Source organism: Embiotoca jacksoni, unplaced genomic scaffold, assembly GCF_022577435.1.
Source record: "Embiotoca jacksoni isolate LCO1_2020_lvr unplaced genomic scaffold, fEmbJac1.0.p SCAF_1, whole genome shotgun sequence".
Lineage (NCBI taxonomy): Eukaryota > Metazoa > Chordata > Actinopteri > Embiotocidae > Embiotoca > Embiotoca jacksoni.
In genome coordinates this window covers 18,189,249-18,203,356 of record NW_027185229.1, presented here as the reverse complement: position 1 = coordinate 18,203,356, position 14,108 = coordinate 18,189,249, and the positions used below count along the sequence as shown (strand labels likewise).

General features: G+C 37.3%; 2 protein-coding genes across 4 annotated transcripts; both read left to right on the top strand.

The window, feature by feature from the left end:
* The first annotated feature begins 3,363 nt into the window (after window positions 1-3,363).
* On the top strand, window positions 3,364-6,285 carry tnfrsf18 (tumor necrosis factor receptor superfamily, member 18). 3 transcript variants are annotated; one of them, XM_069151949.1, is made up of 7 exons: window positions 3,364-3,509; window positions 3,668-3,793; window positions 3,936-4,067; window positions 4,644-4,755; window positions 4,879-4,949; window positions 5,043-5,162; window positions 5,875-6,285. In XM_069151949.1, the coding sequence occupies exons 1-7, from the start codon at window positions 3,377-3,379 to the stop codon at window positions 5,985-5,987; spliced, it is 807 nt and encodes a 268-aa protein (XP_069008050.1). In that variant the 5' UTR covers window positions 3,364-3,376; the 3' UTR covers window positions 5,988-6,285. The 3 variants fall into 3 exon arrangements, with proteins under 3 accessions (XP_069008050.1, XP_069008043.1, XP_069008034.1); XM_069151942.1 differs by having other exon boundaries at window positions 3,668-4,067; window positions 4,647-4,755; XM_069151933.1 differs by having other exon boundaries at window positions 3,668-4,067.
* Window positions 6,286-6,947: 662 nt separating this feature from the next.
* Window positions 6,948-14,059, top strand: arl8ba (ADP-ribosylation factor-like 8Ba). Its single transcript, XM_069144989.1, has 7 exons — window positions 6,948-7,132; window positions 10,835-10,915; window positions 11,013-11,086; window positions 11,181-11,274; window positions 11,390-11,457; window positions 11,858-11,928; window positions 12,130-14,059. Exons 1-7 carry the CDS (start codon window positions 7,010-7,012, stop codon window positions 12,177-12,179), a joined length of 561 nt encoding a protein of 186 aa, XP_069001090.1. The 5' UTR covers window positions 6,948-7,009; the 3' UTR covers window positions 12,180-14,059.
* Window positions 14,060-14,108: the final 49 nt, after the last annotated feature.

Here is a 14,108-nt window from a genome sequence, read left to right as displayed (position 1 = left end):
TGAAGGGCTTGATAGAATATTGAGTGAATTATCTGAGAAATGTACACGTCTTATACCTCACTTTTTTAAACTGTGAAACAATCTAAGTTATAAAAATCTGCTTTTGCTAGGTAAACTGTTGTATGCCCTGATAATAATGTCACGTTGTACCAGTTTGCCATCCTAAAATGCTGTGGTTGCAGCTATTCCTCTGTCCTCTGAAATAGTACATGTGGACATAATGAACACGACTATCTGCATATGAAGCTGTTTGTTCAAACATGCAGGTTTTGGCTGTCATGCAGCTCTGCTGTTTACAAGGTTAGGGGGATACTCGCAATCAGCTGAGACTGACAAAGTCACTTGGATGAGTGATGAAACGTGTCTCCTACTAAACTTTGGGTTTAAATGACCTGTTTCAACCTTCTGAGATTTCTTTCCTGGATTATTGAGCATGCATAAATACAGCATATCAAAATTATTTTACTGAGAAAAATCACTATCTGTATAACTTTACTATTTATTACAAATTTGTATATGCAGATTTTTGTATAATGCTCTGCCAGTACATGCTGTTCTAAATATTCTTATGTATTATATCAGAATTGTTAAATCACATTACATTATGTAATGTCATACTGTAATGTGCTTTAATGGGGCCTGTGACATGTCTGTGAAATATACAGTATAAACATTATAATAGAAAAGTATAAACAATCAATTCCTACTTTTAAAAGTATTATGCTATATTATGCTGTCTGCTAGATAGAAAACACGGAAACCCCCCCCCCCTCCCATGCTTTCAGTGGTATGTTGGGGTGGGGGAGTTCCCGTGCAGATTTAAATCAGTGGCTTTTTCCCACTGAGAGAGGAGGCGCCTCCCCTCATGTTTTTATCTTGGCTTTTGGAAAGATTACTGCTGTAAATGTGAGGACTTTCATGCTGTTTGTACGTCACTGGCGATGTATCTCAGATCAGTACATTCAGAGGAGTTGTGAAAGCCTTCCCCTCTTTTACTTTTCTTTATTCAGTTTGACTGAGAAACCACACAAACACATGCATGCATGCAGGCATGCACGCTTTTTCTTTGTGAGTCATAGAATCTACCTAAAAAAACTGCAGTTCAAAGATAATAAAGAAATCAAATGAATTTCAAGTTTACAAACAATGGTGGATAAAGTATTCACATTCACTATTGATGTAAAAATATGAATAGAACAGTGTAAAAATACTCTGTTTAAAATTAAAATCCTGGCTTTGTTCATTTATTCTTTATTTAATTTTACATTCCAAATGCTACTTAAGCAAAAGTACTGAATTATTTCAAATTTTATCAAAGCATCAAAAGTAAAAGTGTACATTCTGCAGAAAGATGGCTACTGAAATATTATATGTACCTATAATACTGATGCATCAGTGTGTAAGAAACACATAGCTGGTTGAGGTGGAGCTTATTGTACAACCAAACTATGAGTATGAGCATTTGTTTCAGAGAATATGGATACTGGAAACAGTCCCTGCAGATGCTGTCAGTAAATGTCAATGATCCAGGAAGTTGGTGTGTGGTTTCAAAGAAATACACTGCACCTGAACCGAACCGAAGTTGCTTTACAAATGTGTGTAAGACAAATAAAAATTTTCTCAGAGTGATCTTTTGTCTTTATGCAAACAACCATTTTGTCTTAATATTTGTAATCTATTTGGGTCACTTTGTCGAGATCTAGCTTCACTTTAACATTAAGGGGTCTTTTTTCTGTTGAGAAAACACATTCAGTTTAGTTTGATTCCTCGTTTTAAAAGGGGACCTCACTGATTTAGCATTACAGTCCAGAGCTCTCCATCTCACAAAGTTTAAAAACAAAAGGATCTAAATTAAAGCTGTAGCTCCAGAGATACTAAATTTAATTTAATGTATTTTTCTTTCTCGTCAAAATCTGTTATCTACATTTCCTACAATCCAATTTCACTACGGTGAGAGGTGTTCTCTTAATGAAAGCTATTGTAGCCTTGAGCCACTAGCCGAACGCAGTGATGAAAACACACCTATATCTTCTTATATATAGTCTTGTAGTCTAATGAGGATTCACATGACATAACTTTAAGGTAATCTAGCTAATATCACAGCTCCCTCTGGAGCCACAAAAGGCTGTAAACACTTACAGTATTAACAAAAACAAAAACACAAAGTGGTACTCCCCACTTTGTGCATGTCTCAAATCAGGGAAGTTCCTCTGAAATTTTAAAATGTGAGAACTTTTAAAGGGAGTGAATTCTGTACTTTTGTGATTTATTTTGTGTTGGGGTGGAAGCCATGCCTTCTGTATTCATTGACGTCAAATGTCAAACTGCAACCTTCAATAAGCTGCTACCTTATAATTTTGAAAGATCAGGTACAAGTGACGGCACAAGTGTCTTCCACCCACTCTCGCCACAATGTACACAGAGTGGGAGACACCTGCAAGTGTAAAGGAAAAAACAGCTTTCTACGGGGTAAACATTACCCCTTTGTGGCTTCACGACTACCTACAACTTCTGTTGAGAGAGCGTGAGCACATTTATGGCTATGACACATTCTGAAGGAGGTTTCACATATCCAAACATGTGGTCATACTTGTACAGAGAGAAGTAAATGTCTTTGATATTCTTACGTCATGAGATTTTGATGGGTGTAAATTCAGCTAGGGGATACCAATGACACTTATTGAAAACGTATTGCTTTGTGCATTGTGCATAATCTGAGATGAGCTGTCAGAGCAGTACTTCTACACATGCAGAATCTATGCAAAATGAAAGCCACTGCAAACATTAGACATAAAAAATTTACAGGACTGCAAATCAGTGAGGTCAATCAATATGATTGACTTGCAAACTTTCAGATTGAGTCCTAGACACAGTTAAAGTTATCATGTCTTGATTCATTAATATTTCACTGGCGTCCACAACTCCTTGATAGGCATCATCAACAACAACAAGGCTATAATCAAATATTTAAAAAAAAATTATTATTATACAGAAAATGTTCTCTGATATATATGTCACAATTGAATAATCAACAGAACATATATTATAAAAAAAAATACAAAAATCAAATAGCTAGAAACATCAAGTAAATTCATACTGGCAACAAACAAACAAACAAACAAACAAAAAACAAACTAAAACAATCCATTTTATAATACTGTTATTACACAGTTACATAACGGGGTTTTTTCACTTCCTGATAGTGTTGTCACACACACACACACACACACACACACACACACACACACACACACACACACACACACACAACACACCACACACACACAGACAGGTCTCTAAGAGAGGAAATGACACCCACCAAACGTCAGCAAACAGCAAACAAAACTTCTAAGAGAGGAGCTGAGCACTGGTCACAATGATTCGTTTGAGGCTTCCCACGGTAGTTATACCAATGTATATGCTGAGTATTTGGACGTTAGGACACACAAAAGGCTGTGGTGATCGACAGCATGAGATAAATGGACGGTGCTGTGACATGTGTCATCCAGGTAAAACACCTTTAGAGCCATTAACCATAAAACAATACGAAATGGGAATTGTGAGATTGCTTTATTATATTATATGTTTATGAAATGAGCTGCAAGGTCACCTTTAAGACACTGTGTGAATATTCTGAACTAGTTCCAAATGTTCTTTTGTTTTGAAGGTACTTATTTGGAAGACTTCTGCTCTGAAGGTCAGAAAACTGTCTGCAAACCCTGTAAGGAGGGATATTTCTCAGCTCAAGACAACAACTTTGACAGATGTAAGAAATGCCAATCATGCCATCAAGGTAAGACCGAGAATAATGATTATCGATTCTGAAAAAGTGCTACCTCTGACCTCTGGGAAAACACTTGGCAGGGATGTCGAAAAAAGACACAACATTGTTATGATCTGGAAGTCCTGTGGTTTGAATTCTTGTCTGTCCACAGAATATGATCAGAAATGTACACTGACCTCAAATGCTATTTGCGCTTGTCGCGCTGGTTTCCTGTGCTCCAACAACATCTGTTCAATTTGTGAGGAAAACAAATGCATCACAGGGGAGAAGGTGAAGCGGACAGGTGAGAATGGACATATTGTCTTGCTAAAATAAGCAAGTTGTTTCAGAAATTATATACTGCTGTCACAAATCTGCTGTGAGTATATAAATTACTGTTGGGCTTGTAATGATTGAGGATGTGTTGTCAGTGGCTGGCCAGTGCGTGCAAATGGAAATAAATGTGGGTTACACAAAACCCTCTGCTAGAAATGCAAGTTAGATTTTCACCCCCAACTCAATAAGTCAAGACCAAATTATTTACAACTGATGCATTTTTGACATCTACAGTTAACAATAGCTACATAAAACTTAATGAAGTTAATATCTTAGTTCAAACACAGTTTGGTTTAATGTGATTGATTCTACATTTTTAATTCCAATATAAACCTGAGTTAATTGGTACTTTATGGGTTCAAAGGGGAGCTTTTCATAATGATGTAAAGAGAGCTTAGTAAAGACGTTTGCCTGAGTGTTTATCAAATCTTAAGTCAATGCAAGGAAAGCTGACTGGTAGGTATTTCCAGCCATCTGCCTAGAAAACCCCTTTGTTCACATTATTCTATTTATAATCTTTCTTTCTGTATTTCTTTCTTTCTAGCAGTCAATTCCTCAGTTGTGGGGTTGGTACAGTATTCATATCAGTGTGAGCCTTTATGCCCACAAAATGCATATTTTGATGCGAATAAGGATATCTGCAAGCCATGGACACAGTAAGACCCATTTAAATGAGTTTGGTCACAATAATTACAACAAATAATAACAAAAATACATAATAACTGAATGAGGTAGTGAAGTACCAGATGACAGTAACATGAACAATTTGTGGTCAACAGGTGCAGTGCAGCAGGACTTGCTGAAAGGTTTCCAGGGAACAAAACACATAACTCGATTTGTGAAATACCTGGTATGTGGACATAACATGTATATTTTTGTGTGTATACCTGTACATAATGACAATATAGTTAAATTAAACTAACTATAATTTTACTTTTCGCAGAGCTGCACAGAGACGACAGAGTTCATGTGATTCTTGGCATCGGCTTTGTTTTGCTCTCTCTCACCATCCTTCTGTTTCTGTGTTATACCTGTGTGAAGAAGCTGAGGAAGCACACAGAAAGTAAGCAAGTCTCAATGGAAAACATTAAGATATCAACTGAATGACAAAGATAAAGCAGATCCCCACAAAGAGATCTAATACAAAAATAGTTGTTTCTTACTTAATTTTAATATTTTATTGTAAAATGTCACAATTTAAAATATCACTGCAGCAGCCAGCTAGTAAGAAGGCACTTCTGTGAAAACGTGATTTAACAGGACAAGTCACATGATGGATAGAAAAATATGCATAAAGCACCGGACTGCCCCTGGAGTTCATTTTCTTTAATTTTTTAGCTGATGAGGGGGTCACTAGCAGGCCTGGATCTGCAGACTTGGAATATGCCACTCTGGCTGTTGCTTCCAGAGTGGTCTTTTTCTTTTTCAGTTTTTCAGTGCCGACAATGCTGCAGTGAATGTTCTGTATTTAAAACAATACAAATAAAACCTTCAATGGGTGAAAAATACTTATAAGCACTCTATTACACAGGTTGTACCAATGCTTCCAGACATTTGTAGTGCTTTAAATGAGCTCCTTTTTGGTAAGCGAACCTGAAAAAAATATATGCTTCCTCCTGCTAGCAAAAAGTGAAGTGGAAAATGAAGAGAGACATGTGATTTATTCTTGAAACTGGACTGTGTGTACTTAATGTAAGCGTGTATAGGAGGACACTTGATGAAACAGTGGTATACTGCTACTAAAACATTGTTTGTTTTAATCCTCTCTGCTTCAGATAATGATCCGATCCATGCAGTCTCGACCGACACCTATGACGTTCACCTGTCAAAGGAGGAGAGTGGGCTCAACCTCATCATCCTGAATGAATCCAAGGATAGCAGTTTTTGATAACATGTCGAAGATGACATAATCAATCTGCAGCTACAGAAACTAATGCTAATAATATTACTGCAATGATAAAATGTATCTTTAAGCGTATTACTTTGTACAACAGGTTTAACCATCTAGGTTAAAGACATGGGCTTGTGTTCAAAAGGTTTCTTAAAAAGGTCTGAGAGGTCGATCTCCAGCGGATATAGAAGGAAAGTTAAAGACCAGCACTCGTCCAAATATGCAAATTTGATGCAAATATGTTTGCATCTTGTATGATTATTTTAATAAATAAATACATATTTTTTACATCAGATCCTACCTCTGTCTTCTTGTGATGATAACAAAAGGACAGCTGTAGACCATAGAATGGGGCTGTGGGCTGGTCCCTGGCTTTTACTGTCCACTGTCTGTCTGCTCGAGGACAGTGTCCTGTTTTGCATGTAAAGGGAAAAAAAAACAGATTGGTTTGCTGTGGATAAAAGCACTTTCCTTACTGAAAATGAACTAATTCAACACCAATTGATTTGTATTGTCCAGATTATTTTACATAGCACTGTCTGAGAGTGTTACAAGAGTGACCCACCCATTCATGTAGTCAGTGTGGATTCGGCAGGAAATCCTCTTAATGTGTTTTTAGAACAATAAAGGGGAATTTGGGTGGTTTATTTTGTATCTATGACATGAACAGATATATTTGGATTCCTTTCAATTTTTAGTTGTTTTTTTAGTTGATATTTAATTACTCAGAAGCGGTTCATCAGATGTTTTTAGACAAATTTACACACGTTTTAAACACATTATGAAACATTATCCCGCCATCACCATGAGAAGAATATGCTCAATATCTCATTAATAAGAAGAAAAGCAGACTCAGGTGGCTCAAAAAAAAACCCGGTGTGCACTTCTTTCACGTGCCTGTGGGGGGCGCTGCTGAACCGGTTCGGGCTGACCAGTCACATGACAGCTGCTGGCGTCCCACTTCCCTTCCCCGCTGGAAAACGCCACATCTGACGGGGAGTGAGATCACCGAGCTCAAGATGCTGACACTAATAAACCGGCTTTTGGACTGGTTCAGGGCCCTCTTTTGGAAGGAGGAGATGGAGTTGACGTTGGTCGGCCTGCAGTACTCGGGAAAAACAACATTTGTAAACGTGATCGCTGTAAGTCTCCAGCTGCTCGTAGACACCTTGCTAGGGTAGTGCTAATAGCCTTAGCAACTAATAGTAGGATAACAGTTCCCATGCTGTGTGTGGGCTAATCCCCAACCGTGTCGTTTATGGCCCTAAGACGATGTGACGTTACCGCAGCATCCATGAAACACACCTGCAGTCGAGTCAGGTGGTCGCTCTTTTGTCAACAAGTCAGCTGAGCTAACTGGTTTGCTGCTCGGTGACTGTGTTGTGATTTTTCATGCAACACCGTTTTACACACAATAAAAAAAAAACATGTTGATTGTTACAACAACGAATCTGAAGGGCAATCACACATAGTCACATGCACATTTCTAGATAAGGACTCTGTACAGGTCACCTGCAACAAAATGAAACTATTATTGTCACCATGGGCGGATTGTGAGACATTGGGCCAATGGGCACAGACATGTAAAAGGCCCCCCCATTCTTTTACATTACAGCCCTACTCAAACAGTCACTGAACAGCTAGGAACTACATAGTCCTGTCTATTTATGGCTGTTTTGATGACAATGACTTTGTGTTTTTGTGGTCATTTTATGTGTCTTTAAGTTTGTTTAATGTCTGTTTGTTCGTGAATCTGCATCTCAACTAGGGATGATATTTCAGGGTTTTTATGCGATAATAATTTCATTTAGTAATTTCAAAAACATGCATTAGTAACAAAGTAAGTGTTACAGTTTTATGTTTGCATGAATGAAACAGTTTGCCTTCAAATATTCAGTTCAAACTAAACAAAAGTGATTTTTTTTTTTCCATTCTGAAGTTTGTAAACACGAACAGTAACTCTTCTTTTTATTTGAAATATTTTGAAATATTTCTTTTTTGAGCCACGTTTGTTGTTGTTGCTGCATGTAAGTCATGCATGTAACATATAACATACTGCTGCGTGACAGCATGATGTCAGTACACCAAGAAGAAGGAATATTGTCAGTATTTATAATTATGATTATTAATACTGATATTATCTTGAATGATACAATTTCAGGGTTTTTCCTGGTTTCTGGAGGGCTCAGGAGCTGCGGTCGCTGTGGGCAGTTAACTGACTAATAAAATCAGCATCTTCAAGTAATTGTGGAATATTATTACAATAAGTATTTAGAAATGCACTGTCCACGCTTGGGTGCTGCATCTAAGTGTCTCTCTCATTGTGTGTCTCTTTGTAGATGTTTTATGTGTCTTAAAACTACAAATACTTTTAAGTGCCTTTCTGATTGTTTTGTGTCTTTGTTTTAGTTTTGTGTCTGTCTGTTGTTGTTTTATATCTTCAGTCTTTTTTTTAACTTTTCAGCGAAACGTTTTTTAACAGTCCCTTCAGACAGAGGTTTTGATCCAGGGGTGCTTTGACACTTGGGGCACCTAAGTTGGGGCCCGGTGGGTCCGTTCAGTGATCCATCCATGGCTGCCATCATTTTAGGAGCCTTTTACAGACAGGTCGAACAGAAGGTGACTCTGACAGCAAATCAAGACCTCATCAGTTATTTTGTTGTATTTAGAAAACATCCGCGACTCAGTTATTCCTGGTGTTGGATGCAGGTTGCCAGTAACATAAATTCTCTGTATATTCAGTTAAATGTAAACACACAGAAATGAATGCAGAAATAACTGATTGTATCTTCTGCTGTTTTTTTTTTCTTAAGCTGTGTCTCTTATGCAACTTTGCAGGCATTTCTCAAAAACTTGTGGAGCAATTGACATTTTCTAACCCCTAGACTGCAACTGAGGTTTTCAGCAGCATGTTGTGAAAAACCTTCTTTTGGTGGTTCTCACAACAGTTTGCACTCATGCCTTTTACTTGAGTTCATTTCTCTCCGACAGCCAATCAAATTGAACTATACGGGACATAGGCTTTTTCTGATGTTGTTTTATTGGTGCAGCCTTTTAACTCAGAGTAAAAATGTTCTCTACTTTATTTGGAATGGTTCAGATCAGACAGGGTTAATACACATTTGCGATACAGTACATTTCACCACATCCTGCAGTGTGTCTGTGAAAGTTAAGAATCTGAATTGATCTTCAACCTCCGAGTTACCAACGTCTACAGTGAATGAACAATGTTAGAGGAAGTGGTTTATACTTGAGCTACATTATAGCTGTAAATCTTTTGTGTTGTTACAGGGGTGTGTAATGTTTTCTACATGTGTCTGGTTGAATTAATGGGTTTATTTTATATCAGTGGAAACTTATTTCCAATAAAGCAGGAACAATCAGTGGATTGATTGATGTGTCAGTCACTGGAAAAATAATTTGATCAAATGGCTGATTTTTGAATTGAATTGTGGAATGTAGAATTTCCTATGTAAAATGCCCAACAATAATTTGCTGCAGATTCAAATTCATGGAGATTTTCTACTTTTATGTAATCAATTCACAAAATGTATTTATGTTTTGAACTATTGTTGAGACAAAACAAGCATTTAAAGACTTAAAGCTGAAGCTTAGGCTTTGGAATATTGTGAGTAGTATTTCTCACTATTTTGAGAGATTGCACCTACCAAATTACTGACCAACTAATAAAGAAAAGAATTCAAAGATTAGTTAATAATATAACTAATTATTAGCTGCAGCCCTAATGTGCAGATAAAGCAATTTAAAGACCAAATTCCAGTGAGTGTTTAAATAGCAAGGTCAGCAAAATATGGGTGTTTTTCTCAGGCAAGCAACCATTACTGCATGTCTGTGTTAATGAGCACAGGACAACCAGTGTACTTTTTATTGAGAATTATAGTTCAAAGATGACTACATTACAGAAAGTACTTATATTTCAGTACACACAAGTTATCAGGTAGCGGGGTGGATGTCAGAGGAGGAAGTTGGGGTTGGAACATGACTCTGCTTTGTCCTTTACACTGAAGAGATGAAAAAAAAAAAATGCCCCAGCAGCCACCGACACTAACGTTTGAGTGCATAACCGTTTGCACGGAGGTGGGTGGTTCCTCCTTTCTCAGTCATAAGACCGCTGCACTCATTTCCACTTAGCTTCATCAGGTGACCCGAGCAGGTCATGTGCAGTAAAATGTCCGTATACCAGACGGCGCGTGCCTCTTTTGTTTGCAATAAGGACCATTTACAAAAACCCGACCATGTGGAGATGAAGTTTTTTTTTTAGCATTTGGCTTGTTTATCACCTAAAATGATTGACTCTGTGTTTGTTATTTTGGTTTTAAAAGAACAGTTTTGCTATTTATAAAAACAGTCCTTGTCTTTTTACAGGTTTGGACATTGAACTGTGGACAGTGAAAATTCAAATCGATTTTTTAGAGTAATTTAATACAGAATGTTGATTATAATCCTTTCTTCCTCTGCATAAAAACGTCCAGTATAAACACATTTATGCCCTCACAATGGCTTGTAAATGATTCCAAAACAAACCGTTAAACTCAACTCTGGTCTTAATGACATAATGACTTACATTAGGGTAATGAAAAGTCAGCCGTATTTTTGTGAACCTTTTTCTTTATAAACTGATTGTTGGACTGCATGCAAAGGCTGGAACATATGAAATTATGGTGTTTGGATATCTTGAAATGTGTGTGTGTGTGTGTGTGTGTTAGTTGGTTATATTTTAATATTTAATATTTAATAATATGTTTTTACTTTTGAGCATTTTTTCAGCATTTAAAAGTCAAAATGTCAAGAAATTTACTTATTTTTGTGTCTTTTCCTTTCAGTCTGGGCATTTCAGTGAAGATATGATTCCTACAGTCGGGTTCAACATGAGGAAGGTCACTAAAGGAAACGTCACCATCAAGGTTCAGAAACTTTCTGCTGTTATTAAAACATCTCTGTTGCACTGTTAATGACGTAAAGCAGGAATATCTGGTGAAAATGTGGCTTTAATTGTTGTAGATCTGGGATATAGGAGGACAGCCGAGGTTTAGGAGTATGTGGGAGCGGTACTGTCGAGGAGTTAATGCAATCGTGTGAGTAGCCAACATCTTTCAAATTCATAGTGCAGAAAACTTGTTGTTGATGTTAACAAGGAAGTGATTTGTTTTTGAATTTGATCATTTTCAGGTACATGGTTGACGCAGCAGATCGAGAAAAGGTGGAGGCATCCAGAAATGAGCTTCATAATTTATTAGACAAACCACAGTTGCAAGGAATTCCTGTAAGCGTTTCCCCTCAAACCAGATTAAAGATCATTGTGTGATATCTGTAGCAGTCTTGCAAAAACTCTATCGGTTCTTTGAGTTAGTAGGATTTTAATAGTGATGTGTTTTCAGGTTTTGGTACTCGGTAACAAAAGGGATCTCTCCAGTGCTCTAGATGAAAAGCAGCTCATTGAGAAAATGTAAGTGTGACTCTCCAGTTCTGTCATCTTTACAAAAAAGATAGTCTTCTTTTTATTGGAAGAATAATTTGGGATTTAAATTTAGAATTTTGTTATTACAATGTACATTTTTAGTCTTTTAATCCTGTATCAGATGAATGACCTTTATGCTAACAACAGGTTCAAACATGTAGAATCATTTCCTCTTCCATATCTCTTCAGTTAGGGTTAGGGTTACGGTTACGGTTTCATTTCTGTAAGTTAAGTAGCTCCCTCTACTGTCACGTCAGAAATATGTGATGAGATTTGTGCTCCTACCTTAAACTGCGATCCAACAGGAGCAGATGAATTGAGAATGATGGTCAGCTTTGATGCAAGTCTCTCATATTTATTTCTTCATGCGCTTTTTCACCCTGTGTAGGAATCTGGCAGCCATTCAGGACAGAGAGATTTGCTGCTACTCCATTTCCTGCAAAGAGAAAGACAACATTGGCAAGTTGTAATTAATTACTGCAGTTATTTGCTCGAGGAATAGAAAGACGTGCTCCTATTGATCATTTCTACAGAAAACACAACTGCATCTTATTTGGTGCAGCTTTAAAAATCTTTGTTTCCTTTGTGTCCTCTTCTGAAACTGAACCTGCACCTGTTGTGTTAACTGACGACTGACCTGGCATGTTTCTTTGATTACAGATATCACACTTCAGTGGCTCATTCAGCACTCAAAATCCCGCCGGAGCTGAAAACTCAGGAGCTGTTTTCCAGCTGTATTTGCCATTTTACCGTCATGTCACACCCTCGTCGCCCTGCAATGATGTACAGTGTTATCTTCACCTCTCGTGCTGCACTCTTCTGCTTGTTTCACACTATTTTTTTTTTCTCCTTTTCACCTTGTGACTCAGACAATGCACTACTGAAAATGTAATTCTCGTACCAAATTTAAAAGAATGTAATTGGTATTATACAGTTGGTAAAGCTGTACTTTAACTTGGAGTAAGATACTATTTTCTGATCTACTTTTTACCTGTCAGGTGTCACCTGGATGAACATATTCAGCGGTTTATAACACTTATCTTGGGTATACAACAACAACACCCTCTTGTTGGAGGGTTTAGTCTGTCAGATGATGAGAAATGTTCTTCACAGTCAGATATGATGTCAGGAGATGGCTGACATGCAGGTTTCTTATTTCTGCCAAGCTATGCTCTGTGATCGTCTTTGATGACTGTCACCCATTGCCTGATCAGGTTTTTGGTCTTTCGATGCCACGTCTATATTTTTCGGAAATTGTGCATTTAAGCAAGTCGATTTAAGCAGGTCTGTACAAATATCCAGCTCGTATGATTTTTACTGATGTGTGTGTGTGTGTGTGTGTATGAGTATATGATTCTATTTAAAGTCTGAATGTACAAAAATTATAGCTGTACGGAGTTGTGTTGTTCATATTGGCCTCTGTTTGTAAGTAGCCTCAGTAGAATGATGTACTTTGCGCTGCCTCGAAGCTGGGAGAATGGCAGGATTTAAAGTGCCTTGTGCAGTGTCTCTCACCTCTGAAGCAAAGCAGCATGCAAGGTGTGCCTACCTGGGTAAAGTTAAAAAAGAAGAAAACGCCACTTCAGTACACTAAAAAAAAAAAAAAAAAAAAGGCATGCTTTTTAATTTAAACATTGTCCTGTTATTTGTCCTTCTGAATTGAATCTGAATGTAAGCAACAAAAAAAAAATGCTGTTGGAAAAAATATTTAAATAAACTACTGCTGCGATATATTCCACCACAGTTAAAACAAGGCTGTGTACACCTGCAGAGGTGTTTTCAATTATCTGGCTGGTTGCAGCTCTGCATAGGGTGACGCTGTGTGAGCCATGTGGTGGATAACGGGTCACCACCTTACAATAATGGGTACAACAAGATCCACAGTCAGGTTTGTTTTGTGCACACAGTCCTGACCAGAAGTCTAATCAGGCAAAGTGAAAACACTTGTGCAGGCTTTTAAAAATTACAATTACAATACTGAAGAAGAAAAAAACAAAACAGTTAAATCAAAATGCAGGTGAAAAATTCAATTTCAGGTGATTACACAAACAATATTAATGTTGCTGGAGGTCTGACATGTGACATTTCATTGTCAAAAATTATTTACTTTTTAGTAGGAGTTTTAAAGATTTGTGATACACCTGCACAGGTGTTGTAGGAATGTACACAAATGCCTCTCGTGTCATTTTTGCTGCATCTGTTATTATAAAAGAGGTTTGGTGACCTCATGTACTTGTTTATCTAAGGTGGTAAGACGCCCAGATCCTAAACAACAACCACACCCATCGTGTATAGGCATTTGCTGTGAGAAACGGCCCCTTTATTCTTTCACCCAAGATGTTTTCCCATGTATAAATGTCTGTATTATTGTGTTGTGCTGTTGGTGGTGATAGGTTTTTTTTTTTTAAGTGAGGGAGACAACATAGGTCTATATGTTTTTTTTTGTTGGTTTAAAACCTAACATGGATTTTGTAAATTTCTCTGCAGGTCTCCTGGCTTTTTCAAACTCCTTTTTTTGTTTTTTTTGTTTGTTTGTTTGTTTTGTATTTAATGGCTTATGATCAATCAATAAAGCCAGCTTTTAAACTCTTGGGGTGTTATTAGAAAGTGTTGCCTTTACTTTTAACTATGCAAATTGA

Bases quoted from the DNA above. Each gene is read 5' to 3' on its own strand.
- tnfrsf18 (XM_069151933.1), top strand. From the start codon at position 3,480: ATGGACGGTGCTGTGACATGTGTCATCCAG. The intron at 4,756-4,878 runs GTAAGACCCATT...TGTGGTCAACAG, and splicing joins ATCTGCAAGCCATGGACACA to GTGCAGTGCAGCAGGACTTG. The intron at 4,950-5,042 runs GTATGTGGACAT...TACTTTTCGCAG, and splicing joins CTCGATTTGTGAAATACCTG to AGCTGCACAGAGACGACAGA.
- arl8ba (XM_069144989.1), top strand. From the start codon at position 7,010: ATGCTGACACTAATAAACCGGCTTTTGGACTGGTTCAGGGCCCTCTTT. The intron at 7,133-10,834 runs GTAAGTCTCCAG...TTTTCCTTTCAG, and splicing joins CATTTGTAAACGTGATCGCT to TCTGGGCATTTCAGTGAAGA. The intron at 11,458-11,857 runs GTAAGTGTGACT...CACCCTGTGTAG, and splicing joins AAGCAGCTCATTGAGAAAAT to GAATCTGGCAGCCATTCAGG.